Genomic DNA, 20,234 nt, shown 5'->3' with positions numbered 1-20,234 from the left:
CTTGTAGTTATTTTTTTATTTTAGGCTATACTATACATTTTTGCAACAATTATTAGTGTGATTATTTAGTTATTGAATAAGGAGCAAGGAAGGCTTTGTTTTTTTGTGTCATTTACAGTGAGATTATTCTATTTTTCTATATCTATCTATCATACACACACACACACACACACATTAATAAGAAATATTAAGTTTAATTTTCCTTTAATATCCAGTAATAAAGGAGATCCCAGTAATCTCAGACAGAAGTTGTGAAATGGCTCCATTACAACAGATATCTGCTCAGGGGCCAGTGGAAGAGCTTCTTTTCCTTATGGAGGAAGGGGACAAGGAAAAGGCCCTCGACAATCTCCTGGAACAAACAGACGCTTCCAGAGTTCCCTTCATATTTCATCTTGTGTCCAGTGGAAGTTATTTTTGTAGGATTTTCAAAACAAAATGGACCTAAATTGTTCTTTTGTACATTTTCATGCATGATTGTCATGATAAAATAGGCTTTATAATAAATTGTTCATTTTATAAAATTCAAATGGATTATTCTGTACATTTTGATTGTTACATTTAAAATTATGCTGCTGTTTGTTTGTGTGTGTGTGTGTGTGTTTTATTTAAATGTTCTAGTTTCCATATAGAAAAATGTATGATGCATGTGTTCTTGTAAACATTTATTTTGAATCTTGTGATTAAAGTATATTTCATGTAAAATGCCCAGAAGGTTCAAACATTATTTTTAAATATCCCAAACAGAAATTGCATAATACAATGAAACAAATAACAGTATACAACTAAATTACACGAGATAAAAAAATTAAAATGCTAAATGTATCATATAAAATGCATACATTATAAAATTCTTACAATTTATAATATAAAATATATCATTATAAAATGCATATATACATACATACATTATTATCATTTGTAATAAAAGCAAATTACCCCTTAAAACTGTAAAGTGGACACAACTCTGTTCGGAACGTAAGCCCCGCCCATCACTTCCGGTTCTGTGGTTGTGGTTGTGAAACTGCGGGTCTGCAGCTGGAATACTATGGGAGAGAGAAAGCATGACGCAAACGCACTTCCGGACATGCGTTTTAGCACGTTAGCAGCACCAACATGGCGATGACAATGAGCCAAAATGATGTTCAGGTGCAGCAGAAAGAAGGAGAGGAAGATGATCAGTCTATATCTAGATCTGACAGGTGAGTAGTTGAAGTGCCTATCGCGCTCAGCTATCGGTCGAGATCAATACGTCATCCAGTTGACAAATAAAGGGCAGTGTTGTGTTGATCAGTGGCGACAGTTCAGCGAGAGTCTAGAGTGTTTTTTCAGTGTATGTGCTTTTATTGCTCTTATTTTGGTTGGTGAATGTCTAAAGCATAGATAATGAGCAGAACAGACGCGCTCGTGTTTGTGGAGCTGCTGGCGTGGCACATCTGAAGCTCGCGTCAGAGGAAAAGGAGGCAGATGAAGAGGCGCTGAATTGCAGTTACATTTGAATGCAACTAACTTACGTTAGTTGAAATTGTCCATTTGTCAAAGAAGTCATTAAGAGTAATTGAGCATAACGTTTTAAGATGTGCGTGTGAGAGCGAGCGAGATAATTTCTAGATTGTAATGTATACATCTTAGGTCAAAATCTTGGAATAATAAAAAAAAAATTGTATGTTTTGAAAGTGTTTTATCTTCAACAAGGCTGCATTTATTTGATCAAAAATACAGTCTGTAATATTGTAAAATATTTTTACAATTTAAAATAAGTTTTCTATTTGAACATAGTTTAAAATATAATTTATTCCTGTAATGAAAAGGCTGAATTTCCAGCAGCCATTACTCCAGTCTTTAGTGTCAAAGGATCTTTCAGAAATTATTATGCTAATTTGGTGCTCAGTAATTATCAATAATTACAGGTGCACTGTTATTAATAATTAAATGTTGAAAAGCGTTTTTGCTGCTTAATATTGAGTACATTTTTAAAGATTATTATTATTTTTTAAATCAAGTGTTCCTCGAGCAAGTATTTATTTGAAATAGTAATCTTTAGTAGCCCATTATTGTCATTTTTTAACCGTGTCCTTGCTGATAAAAGCTATTAATTTGTATATTTTTTTATTTTATTTTATTTTTTACTTACATAGAGTATTGAGCTTTTCCACAAAAACATTGTTGCAAAAGCTCTTTTCAATATTGATATTAATAAGAAATGTTTCCTGAGCACCAAAATCATCATTTTTGAATGATATCTGAAGAATCATGTGACACTGAAAACTGGAATAATATCTGATGAAAATTCAGCTTTTTGTCATCACAAGAAAGAAATGTATATTAAAATAGAAAATGCATATTTTAAATTGTAACAATATTTCAGGATATGACTGTTTTTACTGGATTTTATTTATCAAATAAATGCAGCCTTGATGAGCATAAGATATGTTTTTTGAAAAACGATTAAAAATCAAAATCTTTCCAAACTTGATGAGCAGTGTATATTAAGGAAAAATGCATATTTCCATGACCGGTCCACAAAAAAAATTATCTTATTCCTTCTATTTCCTTTCCAAAAAATCCAAAGGATACAAGCAAAATGTGTAAAACAGGTCACACTACAGATAATAGAATTTCATGTGAACCATAATCCATGTTAGCCTGGTCTGTGAGTCAAAGCAAACTTCCTCCTGACCTTTTCAGCACTGCCATTGTATAATGGACTGTACTTCACGTTGATGATTCATTAGCGTCAGTGAGTGTCCAGTGTCTGTCCATGTGATGAGAGCCTTACTCAAATGAGGCTCCAGGTTTGCCTGAGCAGATGTGTGGTTTCCTGGACAGGATATGAAGAAAGGTCTTAGTCCCTCTACCACACTTACAGAAACCTTCATGTGAGCAGCTCTTTCTGAGGGCATCCTAAAGACCCAGATTCCCTCAAGCTCTCTGTGAAACAGTGTTTAATAGCAATGCTCAGGTCAGATGGGGCTGTTCATGATTTCAAAGGCATTTCTGATGGCAGTGTGGACACTCACTCATATCTTTCTCTCTGTTCATTGATAACTGATCAGTTTTTGATGACAGTTAATGGAGCCTTTGATATGATAAAAATATGGCTCTTAAACCAAGTAGCATTGTGTTCAATGGAACATTTCGATTTTTTGCATTGTATATATTCATTTATTTTTTGTGGTAGTGGTGAGGATTCGCTCGATGGCCTTATGAGCCACAGATGTCCCTTGACCCCATCGCTGTCTCCACGTAAACGGACCACCAGCCAAAGCAAAACAGAGCCTCCACTTCTCAGGACGAATAAGAGGACAATCTACACTGCGGGGCGTCCACCCTGGTACAATGTTACTGGGACCACCTTTAAAGAAGCCTTTGTCATAGGTACGACAGATATGCATGTCTTCTATTTGATAATGACCCATCAAGTCTTGTTATGTAAAGTGCAGTGAATTATTACATTTGATTGAATCTTACGAAAACATTGCAAAATAAGACATTTGTCAGTGGGTATAATTTAGGTTTCATATTAATACTTTATTGCACTCATAAGAGATCTATAATATAAAATGGAGTATGAATTAAAAACATTTTATTTGTTCCTGTTTTCACTACAGCGGTGAGACATGAGCTATGCACTTCTGTTCAAAAGTTTGGGGTCAGAAAGATTTTATTAAAATGTTGGTAGCACTTTATTTTACAGTCCTGTTGCTCATGTACATACTATGTACTTATTATAGCAATTACAATAACTATGTAATAACTAGGTACTAACCCTGAACCTACACCTAAACCTAACCCTACCCCATGTAGTTACCTTGTATTACCAGAACTTTCTTGGATCAATACACTGAAAGTACACTATAAGTACATGTTAGTACACATACTGTAAAATAAAGTGCAACCAAAATGTTTTTGAAAGAAGTCTTTTATGATCACCAAGGCTGCAGTGAATTCATAAAAAAATATGGGAAAACTGTAATATTACTGGAATATCATTACGATTAAAAAAAGAAAAAGAAAATCTGTTTTAATATATTTTTAAAATGTAATTTTTTCCTGTGATGGCAAAGCTAAATTACTCCAGTCGTCAGTGTATCATTATCCTTCATAAATCATTCTAATCTGATGATACTAATGTGCATTTGTGAGTGACCCAAATTTTTTGAACACATCTTAAAATGAGGTTGAAATATTTTGTGAAACTTTGCGGACTGCAGACATGGAGGTTTACACTTTTGTGGTGTGTGAGAACACTGAGCTCTGAGGTCCTTAGCATGCAATCCATTACTCACAAAGATCCTGTCGAACGGGCTACAATTTCACACTTGGATGTGCTCCAGTCAATTATTCTTTAAAAAAAAAAAAAAAGTGTGGTGTGGCTGTCGTCCCTGCTCACTCAGTCAGAGAGAAACTAATAAATCCACCCAAGTGGAATGATCTTCCCTTAACAAAGGTCAGAGGAACAGGGAGACGAGAGAGGACGTAAGAACACTGAGGTAGTTTTAAATAACTTTAGTTAGGGGAGAGCAGGGGCGAAAGTACCATTTTTCAGAAAAACTTTATTTTAAAAGATAATGTTGTATACAGAGATATATTTCTGCTGTGGCCAGTAACTCTTAACAATACCAGGTGGTATTTTGTAGAAATGTAGAAAGACTTCAGTATAATTTCACTTTGAACATAAGTTGAACATCGTTACTTTCGACCCCATCGGTTGGGACAAAAGTAACACACAGGTGGGTCAAAAGTAACACAACAATATAAGATAGATTTTTTCTGTTAGTCTTATTTTTCTTAAGTATACCTGATTGTGACCTTGTTAATAAATAACTGCAAACATATTTTGTCCTTTATCTTTGCAAAAAAATTATTAAATTAATTTTCATATTTTCATTTTAAATTTAAGTTTAAGTTTCATCAGATGTCTTAAAACCTGACTGTATTTTTTTATTGTAAATTTCAATGTATTTTTATATAATAATAAAAATTCTACAGAATGCACAATATAAAAATGTAATCACATTAGCATAATAAAAAAAACTCTAAACATAATGTAACAGTAGACTATTTATGTTTCCATCCAGTTGTTTTTATGCATGAATTGAAAATGTTCATTAAAACATCTGGAAACACTGCAAATTCACAGGTGGAGGTGTAAAGGCTAACATATGGCTAAAACTAAATATAAATGTGACGTAGCAGCTGCCCAGAGAGAGATGTTCCTCTATGTCCAGAAACTCCCTCTCAAAAACATCTGGATAAAACCAGACCTCCGCCTGTCTTTCTGACCCTCACTAAGACATATTCTTTTGGTATAATATGACATTAACATTTGTAAGAAATGATGCAAGACACAGAAATTCACAATATAGCTTGCACTGGAACAAAATAAATACTTTTTGTGACTGTAGCGGGACAAAAGTAACAACTGTTACTTTCGTCCCGACAGGAACTCCTGACATTTAAACTCGATTTAATTTATATTAAAAAAAATTGAAAATGCAAACTTTAGGATGTGTTAAAGCACTAAATAACCTGTAGATTGATCATTACTTTGACACATGAAACAAGAAAAACAACACGACTAATAAAAAAAATTACCGCTTCAAAAATTGACTTTTTGTCTACTCGAAACTCGAAAACAGTTTTACGGACCTAACTTCCGGAAACGATGATGAAATCACATGATATTTCTCAGCTCCGTCAAGGAACATGCTGTCATAGCTGGGAATGCAAATGCAGAAAGAGGCTCGGAGAAAATCGCTTTGTTACTTTCGCCCCGGTTCTCCCCTAATATAACAACAAGAAGCTTTTTGTTATTCCCACTGGTTGTGTATCTTTTTTTATGTGGTGTTTTCGTTATGGCCTTTTATTTTGGAGATCTATCTGATACTTAAAACTTTAGTATCTGAAAATGTAGTGGTCCGCATAATGTCTGTTTATCGGTCATAATCAATGCACTGTTGTGTCCTGCAGGTCTTTGTGGAGGAAGTGCTTCTGGGAAAACCACCGTGGCCAATAAGATCATAGAGGCTCTTGATGTTCCTTGGGTTGTTCTGCTCTCTATGGATTCTTTCTACAAGGTACTTCACAACTGTGTTAAAGAAGACCCAGCTACAATACTTTCTTCTTTGAACTTCCTGTCCTTTTACACTGAGAAATTTCACTCCAAATCCAATCACATGTTTCATCAGTGGTGTTATTGCCCCTAGTTGCATTTGCAGACCACTGTGGCATTAAAGTGCTTTAAATGAAACTTCTTCATGTGTTATAACCATTGAAGCATTAATATAATTTGCTCTTGCCCCTGTTGGGTGTGCTGAAACCCTAAAGGATCTGCTCATCAATCCTTATTTAATTTAATGGCATATCCTCCAGCTTATTAGTGGTCTAATTAAGTGGTACAATCAGTCAATCTGTTTCTCTCTCTATGGTGGGATGTCTGCAGGAAAATATCATTAAATAGTGTGCATCACTGACAATGTAACAATGTAATCTTTACTGTTTTCTTATTTCAACTTTCTTCACTTGACATCTTGCAGGTTTTGAGTAAAGACGAGCAGGAGTTGGCAGCTAGAAACGAGTACAACTTTGATCATCCTGATGCTTTTGATTTTGAACTGTTAGTAACTGTGTTGAGAAAACTAAAAAAGGGCAAAAGCATCAAAGTGCCAGTGTATGACTTTACCAGTCACAGTCGTCGCAAGGAGTGGGTAAGCATGTGTGTGATTGTCTGGTTAGTATGCATGAATCTGTGTGTATTGCTTATTATCTTTTCTCCTCCGGAATAACACTATGTAGTTTCTGCATCCCTAGCATTACCAAACAGAATTGCAAAAATAATTCTGCAATTTAAATAAACATTGTATCAAGGGGAAATAAACCTACAAACAGTTTACCTACAGTTGCTGTATTAGGTTGGGATTTTTTTTTTGCATAGAAAAATAACACTATTTTATAGTATGCTTGTTACACATTACATGTACTTATGTAGTTATAGGACTTTTGTAATAAAAGTATGTGTAATTACAGTAAACTATTCATAATTACATGCAACTAACCCTAAACCTTTTCCTAATCCAGTGGTATGTATATGTTGTTAATTAAAATTACTCAATACTTAAGGCAAATGTAAAATAAAGTGTAACCTACTTTATCTTTAAATTAGCAATGCTAATGCAATTATAGTGCATGTTCTAATAATAATCTGTAATGTTTTTTTTGCCATATGATTAATTAAATAGACTGTTACACAATATAACAGAAGAATATTAACATCAGATTGCCATGTAATATAATTCAGAAATGGCAAACTTTACTGTGAATTAATGTTAATTTAGATTAATTTTCTTTCGAAGCCTGATTAATATACAGTTATGTCTTTATTGATTTAATTTAACTCCAAAACCAAACATTCTTATAAAGCTGTCAAATTTCACCCTTTAATTGTTAACTGAGAACAATGCTTAAGTTTGCTTTTATAATTTACAGGCAACGTTATGCCTGATAGAACTACGGTTACTTTAGACACATATTTATGATTCCTTAGGAAATGCTTTGCTTTTTATCTTCCTAAAAGTTAAGGTGCATGAGGGTTTTCTCTGTACGTACATGGGCTGTAATGTTAATGAGTGATAAAGTGAGATCTCTGGCTCTGTAGGGTATACAGAGCACTTGCGCTGCTGATCAATACTGAATGAGTGGCCATTGATGGGAGGCCTCATGGTAGTGCATTAATGTCTTAATGGGATCATGACACCATCAGGGTTCCCCTCATTCTGAAGCAGGGGAGCATGGAGGAAATGCATCACCGCACACTTCCACAGTTTCTCTACACTGCCTCAGTTTATTGACATCATATCTGAAGTTGAATTTTTTTTAAGCATTTTTCTGGCCATTTTCTGTACCTTATTTTTGTGTAATTTGATCAGTTAAGGTATAAACCAGAGTTTTTTTTTGTTTGTTAATAAAATTCATTATATCCTATAATTAATTCACTGATTATTTCATTATATTATATATGATAAGGTTAGATTAGATTATAACATAATATTTTTTATATGTTTTTTCTCCCTGGTCCTTTAATATTCTCTGTTTATGTTCCTCTGTGCAGAAAACAGTTTATGGGGCCAACGTTGTGATATTTGAGGGAATCTTGGCTTTTGCCAACAAGGAGCTTTTAAAGGTAAGCCTCTTATTAAATGTGTCATACTGGACATTATATAAAAGTCTCAGCTATCACTTTAACTGTGGTTTGTGATATCACTAAGGGCTTTTAGTAAAAGATAGAAAAGAGAGGAAAAATAATGAAAAGATTCATAGCATGAAAAATGGAACAGAAGAGCATCATGGGAGTCATAAAGCAGAGAGGGAAAAATGGGGGTATAAAAGATAAGGTCAAATGAAAAGAAAGATAGCTGTGTAATGAAAAAAAAAGAGAGTTTTATATTCCCACAGATTAGTTATGGATACTCAATGACAATAAAACAAGAGGTACAGTCTGCTTATTTTTTCATTTGAATTTGGGGTGAAATGATCCTGGAAATTTCTCAGTCTGGTGTCTCTGCTACTGAGTAATGGATCTCATTCCCACAACCCGACTGGGAAGATGAGATGCCCTGTCTATACTGTCTCCGTCTATCTCTGCAGCTCTGCAGACCTACATATACATGAAAACCCATTAATGGTCAGCTAGATAAAGAGTTCTAGTTGTCTCTTCTATCATTTAAGGCAGTGGTTCCCAATCCTGGTCCTGGAGATCCCCCAACACTGCACATTTTTGGTATCTCTCTTATCTGACAGATTTGAGGTCTTAGAGTGTAATGAGCTGATGAGTTGAATCCGGTGTGTTTGAATAGGCAGACATCTAAAATGTTCAGTGTTAGGGGTTCTCCAGGACCAGGATTGGGAACAGCTAGCTGCATCTCTGGATGAAGAATAGCTATATAATATCTTGTTCCTACTGAAACTCCACAAGAACTTTGTCCTCCCATTATGTTCTTTTCCTCCTGCATCCTGTTGTTTTCCTCAAACAATGAAGGTGACTGATTCTTCTGTCTCTCTAATGGTGAAGAGCGGTCACAGGAAGTGAATAGGCGGTGTTAATCTACGCCTGCGTTGATGGTTCCCATTGCCAGGTTTCGATTCTTCCTTGCACGTGGTGTCCGGAAATCTATACAAATTAAAATGTGAGTTATTGTGTACGCATCGGCAAAGCAGTTCATCCTGACGTGATTTATGAGCACCGTGCAGCAGACGCGCCGCAGAACGAATGAGACTCAACAAACGCTAGACGTCATTCGGCTAATGAATGGATCAGGGTTTTCAGTTAAACTCTTTCTCATCGCAGGCCTTTGTGAATACAGTGACAGCTCACCTCCATTTTCATTTGAGAGATGTTCAGGAAGGAAGGATGAGCAATGACTTCCTGTCCTTTTGAAACTTGATATACACTTGACCTTTCACTCCATTCATGTACACTTCTTGCACGCCTTATAAGTCATGCCTTGTCGTGTTGGCAGGGCTGCTGGAACTGCTGTTTAAGGGTGTTGGATTGTTTATCGTTACCTTGAAATTTAATGCCTTTGCCATATCATGTCGGCTCACTGAATGATATCCATTTTTAGTGTCAGTGTCAGCACCAGCGGTACATCTTGGCTAGTTGGCGTCACGCTGCACTACATTGCTTTGATTGATCCTGACTTTCCCATTTGCTGAGCAGCTTTTATAAAATTTCTTATCCATTCGCTCCATTGCAAGATCTCACACGTGTTTTCAGTAACAGGAACCATCGAGAAGGGGCGGTAGTGAACAGATTGTGTCTGCCTTGCAAGATTTTTTCACTTTGGAGTAGAAAACAATGAGGGTCATTAATCAATGGTAAATGCATCTGTATAAGTTGTAGGGTTTTTTGTTTTTTTTTGTTTTTTTTTTCTCTACAAAAAAAGTCTTAGTTAAACAGCCAATACACTGTTTAAAAGTTTAGGTCTGGTTATTTTAAATAGAAATCTACAAATGTATTTTCCGTCACTTTTAAACAGTCGAATACATCCTTAGCTAAATATAAGCTGGAAGATGGAAGCTTTGTCTATAACACATTGTCAGTTTCTTGATGTTTGCGTTGTATTACTGTTTCTGTGTGTCCTTCAGCTCCTAGACATGAAGGTATTTGTAGACACAGACTCTGACATCCGGCTAGTCAGGCGACTAAAAAGGGACATCACGGACAGAGGGCGTGACATTGTGGGCGTCATTAAACAGTACAACAAATTTGTCAAGCCAGCGTTCGAGCAGTACATCGAACCCACTGTGCAGGTTGCAGATATTGTGGTCCCAAGAGGTATGTGAAGCTGGAAAATGTTAAAACTGCCAAATATATTTTTAAGATGTCATAGACTATTAAGCATTTTTTACCTGACTGCCTGGTCTTTAATATTGGCTAGGCAACATTTATATTCAGAAATTTCATAAAAAGGTGATTTAAAAATGTTTCACCTTGTATAAATATCGAACTGAAAGAGGACATTCAGTTAGCCTTTGATGCTAATAATTACTGTGGAACCTTCCTAGTTTGTTCAGAACACAAAATTATGGGAATTTGTACTAGTGAAAGTATAATGGAGATTATAAAAAGTTCCCTGGTTGCTCCTCAGGTGGAGAAAACTTTGTAGCCTTGGATCTGATTGTTCAGCATGTTCACAGTCAGCTGGAAAAGGTATGTAATAAAATGGCTCCTCATTCTCATCTGTTGGACACTGAGTGATAATGATTATTTGGTCTGTGCATAAAGAAGTGCTGAGAATGGCCAACATGCATGTTGTTATCCCTGCTAGATGGTCCACATGCTTCTAATACACACACAAATATTGCATGCGTGTGCATATGAAGCCCATGCCATGGTATAAGCACAGTTTGCTCATGGTATAAGTATAGTTTGCCCTCTGGTGGTCATACTGTACCTGTGACACAAGATATTTTGTTCGAAATAATCCATTGGTTAAAAAATGAGAAGGTGGGGCCAGTAATCTTGGTCTTCATTTTACAGTCCATCTTCGCCTTTATAGTATTATAAAAATTAATTTGCAAATGTAATTTCTGGCACAATTTTCATTACAAATGATGACATTAGGAATTGATTGGATCTTGAAAAAATTGGGCATTTCATACCATAATATTGCTCAGCCATAATATTGTGAATTTGCTAGATCAGTGACTAAATAGCCTTTTGCTTGTTGGTTATCCACTCTTTTCTTTGGAATAGCATGCTCTACTGATTCAGACAATATGCTGAGAAACCAGGAGACATGCAAATTTGTAGACCGTTTTAAATTTATCTTGCTTTTAGGTGCCTACCAAGGTAATTATTAGAAAGATGTTAGCACTAATGAACGTTTGCTGAGTGATGTTCGCATGCATATATTGATGACAGATGCATTACATAGAAAGGCTTTAGAGCCTTTACAGAAGAATTTATTTCATTAAAGAATCACCCTTTTGCAAAAAAACAAAACCTGGTGTAACCTCAAGGCAATTTAAAGTAAGTACAATGGAAAATGTTATAATGTGGTATAAATGTTTTATCTAATCAACCCTGTGATTCCACAGAAATATAGTAACACTTACAAAGATTAAATCAGCCTGAAACATTTTCTTTTTAGTGTTGAAATAGAAGCATAAATGTATATTGTGTAAATCTGCAAGAATGTGATCGTATCAGGTTAAATATAGACTTTAAGAGTAGCTGAAAGTGCCATGAAATATTTCCCAGTATACCATGGAGAGGGTGAGGGCTGACTGTTTGGAATGGCTTTTCAGAGTGAATATCTCATTTCATGAGTTTGTCTTTTTTTTCTTTTCTTTTTTTTTTCTTCTCCTCCCTGTGCGTGTTTGTAATGAAACACTTGCTAAACCCTCAACCGATTGCTCTAACCATCCCAGCGTGAAATCACAGTGAGGTATGGCTGCTTTTCCCATCATTCCCTTCCATCTCTCTTTTTCATACATTCTTTAAACCTGTGCTTCATCTCTCCGTTCTTTTCCTTAAACCTGCAGAGATGCAAATGGAGACAAAAGGAAAAGCTTAGCTCTGGCTATACGCTATGCTAAACAAATCAAACGTTTAGCGTGGTTGAGGCTGCAGTATAAATGAATACCACATTAAAATCTCACTGGTCCAAAATCATGGCTATAATAGAAACAGCTAATACACTACCATTCAAATGCATTAACTTGATGAAAAATACAGTAAAAGAGTAATTATATGAAATATTATAATATTATAGTAATAATTATGAAATATTATTAATATAATAATAATAATATTATTCATGTGATGGCAAATTAAAATTTTTACATTACTCCAGTCTTCAGTGTCACATGATCCATCCGAAATCATTCTAATACAATGATTTGGTGTTCAATAAAGTTTTTTTATTATCATTATTAATTTTGGGAGCAGTTTGGTGCTTTGATTAATTTAATGTTTCCTTGCTGAATAAAAGTGTTAATTTCTTTGAACGGTAGTGCTTGTTTTGATTTTTGCTTTCATATTTTGGCTAAATGATCTATAAAAAATGTTTAAGTGGAGACTGTATGCTAAGGACCTGAGTGAGTTGCACACAATTTATTTAAAGACAAAGAATATCATTCTAAAGAATCTTTATAAAAACCATAGCTGGGCTGTGTACCTTTTGTGTCCACCTCCACGATGTTCTTATGATGCTGTTGCTAACTCAGGAATGGGTCTATTTCAGTGGTTTTGCTCTTCAGATACAGTGCAGCCAGTGAAACCCAGTGATAATGCATATGGTCTCAGTACTGAGACGTCTGTTGTCATTTGATCATTTTATTCAGACTCCGTTGAAAAACCACTGACATACTTCCCACACCTGCGCTCATCTTGGCTGTGATGTGCCCGTCTCTTCTGTATAGACTTTAATCAGGTCGTGTTCTTTTCTCCCTCTCTCTCTTTTCTCTGTCTCGTCATCATTGTCTCCCAATGAACATTTATTCCCTTCTTCAGAGGAAACTCCGCTGGGATATGTGAGGATAAATTCTTGCATCCTCTCGCCTTTCTTTTCTCTGTTGTTTTCTTCATTTTATTTTATTTAGTTTGTTCTCTTGGATCCATCCTCTGCAATATAGTTCCTCATTTGATGAACACATGTTCTGCTCTTTTAGTACTTTATATATATATATATATATATATATATATATATATATATATATATATATATATATATATATATATATATATATATATATATATGTATATATTCACACTATCAGTCCATCACAGTGTCCTAACCAGCATTGACTGAAAAGCGACATTGTGGCATTGCCTAGGTAGAAGTCTAATTGGTCTAATCTAATTGGTTTTTCTGAATGGGATTGTGGGCTGAAGTTTGCTGAAACTGGCAGCCACAATGGAGAAAATTTAGCAGCTACATATAATAAATGTCTCAAATCAGTCATCAATGTGGGTTGCTGTACACTGTAAAGGGCAGTGGTGGCTCTCTCCTTGATAAGATTTTCACATAAAATAATGTAAAATTAAAATAATGTAATTAAACTGAATTCAGTCCAATACCATCTTACTGGTTTTAAAGTGTCCCTATCATGCCATTTTTTTAGGGTTCCTACTATTGTTTTGGGAGTGTCCTGCAATTTAGCAAATCGTTACATTCACACAGCTAAATTAAACACAGCATGAAAGGCAATATTGGAAATGGCAAAATAGGGACACTTTAATATCACAGTATTTCACTGTTTAAAGAAATGGTTTACTCCAATATTGAAACTGTCATTTACTCTATCTCAAGTATGATGTCTTTTCTTTCTTTCGTGATATACAAAAAGAGGTTTTTACGATGTTAAAATAACAGCGTGCAAATCCTGCCTTTTTTGTGATCTGTGAAAGAAAGAAAGGCATATGTGTCTTGAACGAAACAAGTGAGTAAATGGTCACAGTTGTACTGCTTCTTTAATGCCTGTGCATCAGATATTTGGTTGCAAAACCCTTACTTCTGTTTTCTAATTTGAAGGCCCGTTCACACCAAGTCTGATGGTTCACAATGATGATGTACATAGAAACCTGCGATATTAACAGGTTGTCAACACATAACCCAAGTCAATATCTTATTGGTCAGTGAGGTTTCTTTTTGGGGTGAAAGTGATTTATTCATGTCAAATATGCAATTGTTTTATTTTAAAATGCATCCATAATTGAAAACTTGAAGTAAATGGGCCTTGACTTTACCTTGACCTATTTCCATAACATTTCAAACTCACATCAGCTCTTCAACACCTTATTCGCTCTGGGGAAAAAGTCAAATATTGTTATATTTGTCTATTTTCCGTTAACAAAAAGTGTGGTTTCTTTTTTTGTGTGCACCTTGTGGAATGTTTATGTCTCATATCCATGTGCTCTATAGATCAGCCTTGGCATCTGCCCATCAGGGTCAACCTCTACCTGAGACCCTGAGTGTCATGGAGAGCACCCCACAGGTCAGAGGAATGCACACTATTATCAGGTATTACCAGAACCTTATCATCACACTATTAAACAAACTTCTTATAAGATTCATTTGTTGTGAATTGTACTGCTTTAGCGCTGCATGCTTCATTTTACATGGACCTAATAGACATAACATAATAGAAAGACGTATGGGCATTTTTTTCACAGTTTGTATCAGAACATCAGCAAACTGCTAGCTCGAAGCTCAGATAATGCAGTAATTTCAATAACACCGTTATAGACTCATTAAAATCGGTCTGGATATAAAGTTTAGGTTCAAACTCCGGAATCATAACAATTGTACCCTGCACAATATACACCTTGTGTTACTCCAGGGTAGATGTACTTTGTCACATATAAATGAAGAACAGAATTTATCAGCTAAATGATTGATTGTGCATTAAAATGAGTTTGGCTTCGGCAAGCCAGCAACGGCTTGAATTGTGTTTGTACGTTTCGGGCCACTGATTTGTAATTGGGTAATTAAAATAAATAGGGATTGTTTTCTCACTTTATCTAAACTCTCAGACCCGTGCTTCCTGTATACAGTATCATAATTTCTTCCAAAACACACATCATCTCTGTTGTGTATTACTGCCTGTGTCCCCTGTGCCCCCAGGAATAAAGAAACCAGTCGGGATGAATTTATTTTCTATTCAAAGAGATTAATGAGGCTTCTTATAGAGCACGCCCTGTCCTTCCTGCCTCTAAAGGTGAGTGGACCGCCATTAATGACCAACTACGAACTTTAAACTTGATGTTATGAGCTCTGGATATTGGTCATAGTACAGTGATACATTCGAGTCTCAGGAAGCGCCCCAATGGACAAATTACATTTTTATGGTGTGAAGTGAAGCAAGTCTTCATTCAAGATTAAAGCACTTTTTTAATTTTAGTTAAAAAAGAATCGATCACTGAATCTTATTTCGTCTTTTCTCTTTAGCCGGTGTCTGTTGAAACTCCTCAAGGAACTGTATATGAAGGGAAGAGGCTGAGCGGGAAAAGGGTTTGTTTATTTGGGAGATTAAAATTTTTTTTTTTTTATTGCTCGGTCAAATAAGTTATCTTGGGTATTAATTTGTCAAATCATTTGGTTTTTATGGAAGCCTGTTTTCGCCACAGAAAAAAAATAATCATAAATAAAAGTAACTGGAAACTTTTATTTCAGTTTAGACTTTTTCCTCTCAATTCTGCATTTGTATTTCACAAGTCAGAGTTTATATCACCCTATTCAGACTTGGAAAAAAAAAATAATTCAATGACAGAAACACGTTTCCATAGGTATTGCTATTATCTGTATGGAAGGACTTTATACCTGTGCTTTGTTTACTAGATCACTGGTGTGTCCATTTTACGGGCAGGAGAGACCATGGAACAGGCCTTGATGGCTGTTTGTAAGGACATTCGACTCGGAAAGATCCTCATTCAGACCAATCATGACACAGGAGAGCCTGAGGTATCACATCGTCACCCATCCAACTGACAGACACATCCTTAAACAAGCTCTGATTGAAAAGTTGTCTGTGTTATCATGTGTCCTTGTGTTCTCAGCCTTGGTGAGATGGCACGGATGATTTACTCATAGCCTACTAGTCAGGTCATGGTCTGTTTCACTGCTGTGCTTAGTCAGATTTGATACCTATGCCTCTTCTCACCTGACATAGAACACGTGTCGTTATGTACATGATAAACTCAACCGCTCTGTGCTGCTGGATGTCAGTTTGCAGGTATTTTTTGTAAGAGTGTTGTGTAGCGCTCGCTCCAGCTGTATGTTCACTTTGCATTAAGAGCAGTCTTGTACTTCTTATAACCAGTGTTATTTTAGTATTATTTATATACTATTCTAAAATTTATTAATATTTTGAATTTGATTTTTATTTACATATTTACATTTTTAGGAATTTATATATATAATATAAAATGTTAGTTTTTTAGTATTTTTTATAGTATGTTTATAGTTTTTTTTAGTCATTTGTTTCAGAAAAAAAAAATAACTGTTTATGGCTTGAATTTTTTTTTTATTGCTATTCCTGAAATATTTGCACAGAATCAATGCCGTTAGTTTGATTCATTTTATTTACAGAAATTAGACTGTCTGTTTCAGTGAAATGGTTCAGACCTGAACCACAAATATTATTTCAGTATTGTTTGCATCACTAAAAATATTCCTGGAGGTCTCTGCATTTTACTTTAAAATTACTGTAAAATGTTTGTAAGAAACGGTTCTGTTTATTTATTTGCTTTATGGTGATCTATTACAGCATAGAAATTAAAATAATTGCACAATAATTTTTCTACGCACATTTAGAAGAAAAAAAAATGCTTGTTGGTTTGTATAGATAGATACAGTAGATATGCTGTATCACTGATCCTCGATACTGTAGTGTTTTTAATGAGCATTTCTTTGATTCCAAAGCTTCTTAGATGTCCTCATTTAATTGCTTTAGAAGTTTCATGTTTTCCATACATTCATGCCACAAAAATCATTGCTTAGTCCATAAATTTGTCTTATTACGGTCTAATTTCCTCCTCAGCTCCATTACCTTCGTCTTCCCAAGGACCTCAGTGAGGATTATGTTATCCTGATGGACAGCACTGTGTCAACAGGAGCGGCAGCTCTCATGGCTGTCAGAGTCTTACTTGTAAGTCACCTCAGCAGACAGGTCATATTTATTTCTTTTTAAGAAAGTTTCCCAAATGTGCACAGATATGCTACATTTTTATGTTTCATGGGCATTGTGGAGTATTTTGGCTCCTTTTAAGATGTGTAAAATAAATATCAATATCTTATTATCCTGAATCTGTAAAGGAATTGATAGGAGATGTGAGCCTAGAACTGATGTTGTTATATTATTAATTTATTCCAAAAATGTGTCATTGCATTACAGACACCATTTTAATTTGGCGATATAGATTGTTTTATTGTTTTACATCTATTTATTGTGTAATTTTTGTTTTTATTTAGTTTGTTGTTTTTCCAGACCTTGATATCCCCATTAGTTAGTGTTCAGTATAGTTTAAATCAGGGTGATTCACAAACTCATCTGTTCCAGGATCATGATGTCCAGGAGGATAAGATCTTCCTGATCTCTCTCCTCATGGCGGAGATGGGCGTTCACTCAGTGGCCTACGCCTTTCCCAAAGTGCGCATCATCACCACTGCTGTGGACAAGAATGTCAACGATGAGTTTCACATCATTCCAGGGATTGGTGAGAGCAGTTTGATTAAATAGTTCATACAAAAAAGAAAATGAACTCAACCTCAGACCATCCAAGATGTAGGTGATTTGGAGAAATTCTGCATTACATCACTTGCTCACAAAAGGATCCTCTGTAGTGAATGGGTGCCGTCAAAATGAGTGTTCAAACAGCCGATAAAAACATCACAATAATCCAAAAGTCCCTTAAAAAGTTAATCCCCTGTTGTCCTTCACATGAAAATCCACTGGACATATTTCTGGAAAACTTTTCATTTGTTTTCATGTGTAAACGTGCATATTTCTCTACTGACTCAGAGATGTAAAAAGCAACACTATGAATAAAGGAACAGTATTTTAGCCTGAAGCAATGGTATGAAATTAAATCTGATGAACTGGAGTCATGTGGATTAAATGTGGATTATTGTAATGTTTTTAACAAATGTTGACTATCATTCTGGCCGCACCCATTCACTGCAGAGGATCCATTGGTGAGCAAATGATGTAATGCAAAATTTCTCCAACTCTGTTTCAATGAAGAAACAAACTCTTGCATGGCCTGAGTGTGAGTTTCAGCAAATTTTCAGTTTTGGGTGAACTGTTCCTTTAACAAATATGAAGAAGGAAAAAACGGGATATATTGTAATTTCAATTGTTTTGCAGGTAATTTTGGAGACCGTTATTTTGGGACTGATGCTCCTTCAGACTGGTATGAAAGTGATGATGGGATGGACTACTGAATTTCCTCAAGACCTGTATGTGAGCAATTGTATCCACACGCGTCAGAGAAGGGAACTTTTAAGCACATAATCTCATATGATTGTGGACCCATTGCCCAGCCCTATATAAGCCTTAGCCGCAGGAATAAGTTGATTCTCAATACAGGTTAAAGCAATAATGGACCCCTAAACATGAGAGATTACTACTCAATAGCTTTCCTTGCAGTGCCCACACGACCATCACAATTTAAGAATTTTTCATTATTACTTGAACTTAGAAATGATAAGAGTGGAAAAATAAGGGCAAACCTTAGTTTCTTCATGGGAGTGTTTGAAATGGTATGCTACCAAACTACCTTGTACTGTTTTTCAGTAGTATGAGTAGACGGTATATACTGTGTAGAATACAGTATACTGTATGTAATTGATTGCAAACACCGCTCATACTTGGTGTTTGTTAACTGGTTTCATGTTGTCTTGACTTATCTTTCATTGGTATAGCATATATAGCATACATGTGCATTTGAAACGCTTGGCCAAACTGACATTTCATAGTAAGTGAGCAAAACATGCCTGCTTCAATTTAACCTGCCTTTAATGTTGCTGCTTTGCTAAAAATCTGCGTAAATGTTACTACCTTGAATAGTAGCCCAAGCACAAATAGATATAATTTTTTGCTGCAATTCCGCTCATAAACAGTATATCTGTTGTTTAATTTATGTTAACATTGTTGTTTTGCCCCCCTAATTGATTGGTGTCTTGAAGGCGATACTGATGTGAAGTGCCAATCAATATATCAGTCTACTCGATAGTGTTTGTGTGTGTGTGTAAAAATGTGGGCAATTCATGAAATATTGAAAAGGGACTTTTTAATAGAAATTTAAATTAAGTCCAAAGGAATAATTTTCCTCTCATCATTGGTTTTAGTATTTAGTACTACAGTGCCAATGAGGGGGGGGGGGGGGGGGGGATCAGGTTTACAGTTTTCTGTTACATACTTGAATTTTAAATTGTAGATAATGTATATTTATTTTTCATTGGTTTATTTCCCATACCTGATTGATGAGAGGCAACAACAAATTGATTTGCAATGACAGAAGTTGAGAAATAATTAGTGAAGAACATATTGGGAGTCTTTTAGCAGAAATTAAACCAAAAGAAAGTAAAGCATGTGCTTCTCCTGAACAATTTTACTTATGTCATCTAACGTTTCCCCTCCCCAATTAACCTGATCCAACTAACAGTGCCAAAATGCACATACAGTAAACCAAGATGCACTTAAATTTATGTAAGCAAACAGTTTAATCACTTAAAGCGGAGTGTTGCACATTATTTCCGTGGCATTAAGCATTTGTCTGTTTGGTCCCACTTGACATTGTAATAATTTAAAATTATAAAAAATGATGTCTTTATGTCTTACTTTTCTTTGTATGTTTGTTTTATAATTGGACCTGCCATTTGGTTTGTTTAAATTTTGTTTTGTACAGTGAATTTATGGCTTGGTTATGTGTCATTCTAAATCAGATCTCAGTAATGGGCTTAAGAATTAACTATATTGGCAGCATTTATTATAAGGGTAAAATATTTATCTTACTTATTTAAGTTTTCTCAATCCACAGATGTGTACTGTAATGATTTTGTTGTATAAGTCTCATTTCCCTGGGTTATCTGTTTGCGAGCTTCAAACTGACCTCCAGTATTGTAAGCCATTCCACTTCTGTTGGAACATTTTTTTCTGTATGTATAAATAGCGCAATTAAAATTTTTGTGCCTAAGTTTGTCTTCTTTTTTGTTTTCTGTAAGTGT

General features: G+C 35.2%; 1 protein-coding gene across 2 annotated transcripts; it reads left to right on the top strand.

Moving 5' to 3' along the window:
* The first annotated feature begins 1,056 nt into the window (after window positions 1–1,056).
* On the top strand, window positions 1,057–20,203 carry LOC113051035 (uridine-cytidine kinase-like 1). 2 transcript variants are annotated; one of them, XM_026214641.1, is made up of 15 exons: window positions 1,057–1,202; window positions 3,182–3,378; window positions 5,974–6,080; window positions 6,540–6,710; window positions 8,111–8,182; window positions 10,147–10,336; window positions 10,650–10,711; window positions 13,019–13,038; window positions 14,430–14,528; window positions 15,132–15,225; window positions 15,456–15,518; window positions 15,846–15,968; window positions 17,047–17,154; window positions 17,566–17,722; window positions 18,373–20,203. In XM_026214641.1, exons 1-15 carry the CDS (start codon window positions 1,117–1,119, stop codon window positions 18,447–18,449), a joined length of 1,626 nt encoding a protein of 541 aa, XP_026070426.1. In that variant the 5' UTR covers window positions 1,057–1,116; the 3' UTR covers window positions 18,450–20,203. The 2 variants fall into 2 exon arrangements, with proteins under 2 accessions (XP_026070426.1, XP_026070427.1); XM_026214642.1 differs by lacking the exon at window positions 13,019–13,038 and adding an exon at window positions 11,935–11,951.
* Window positions 20,204–20,234: the final 31 nt, after the last annotated feature.

This window comes from Carassius auratus, chromosome 31 (assembly GCF_003368295.1).
Source record: "Carassius auratus strain Wakin chromosome 31, ASM336829v1, whole genome shotgun sequence".
Taxonomy (NCBI): domain Eukaryota; kingdom Metazoa; phylum Chordata; class Actinopteri; order Cypriniformes; family Cyprinidae; genus Carassius; species Carassius auratus.
Note: the sequence above shows the minus strand (reverse complement) of the source record. Positions and strands in the feature narration are given on the sequence as shown.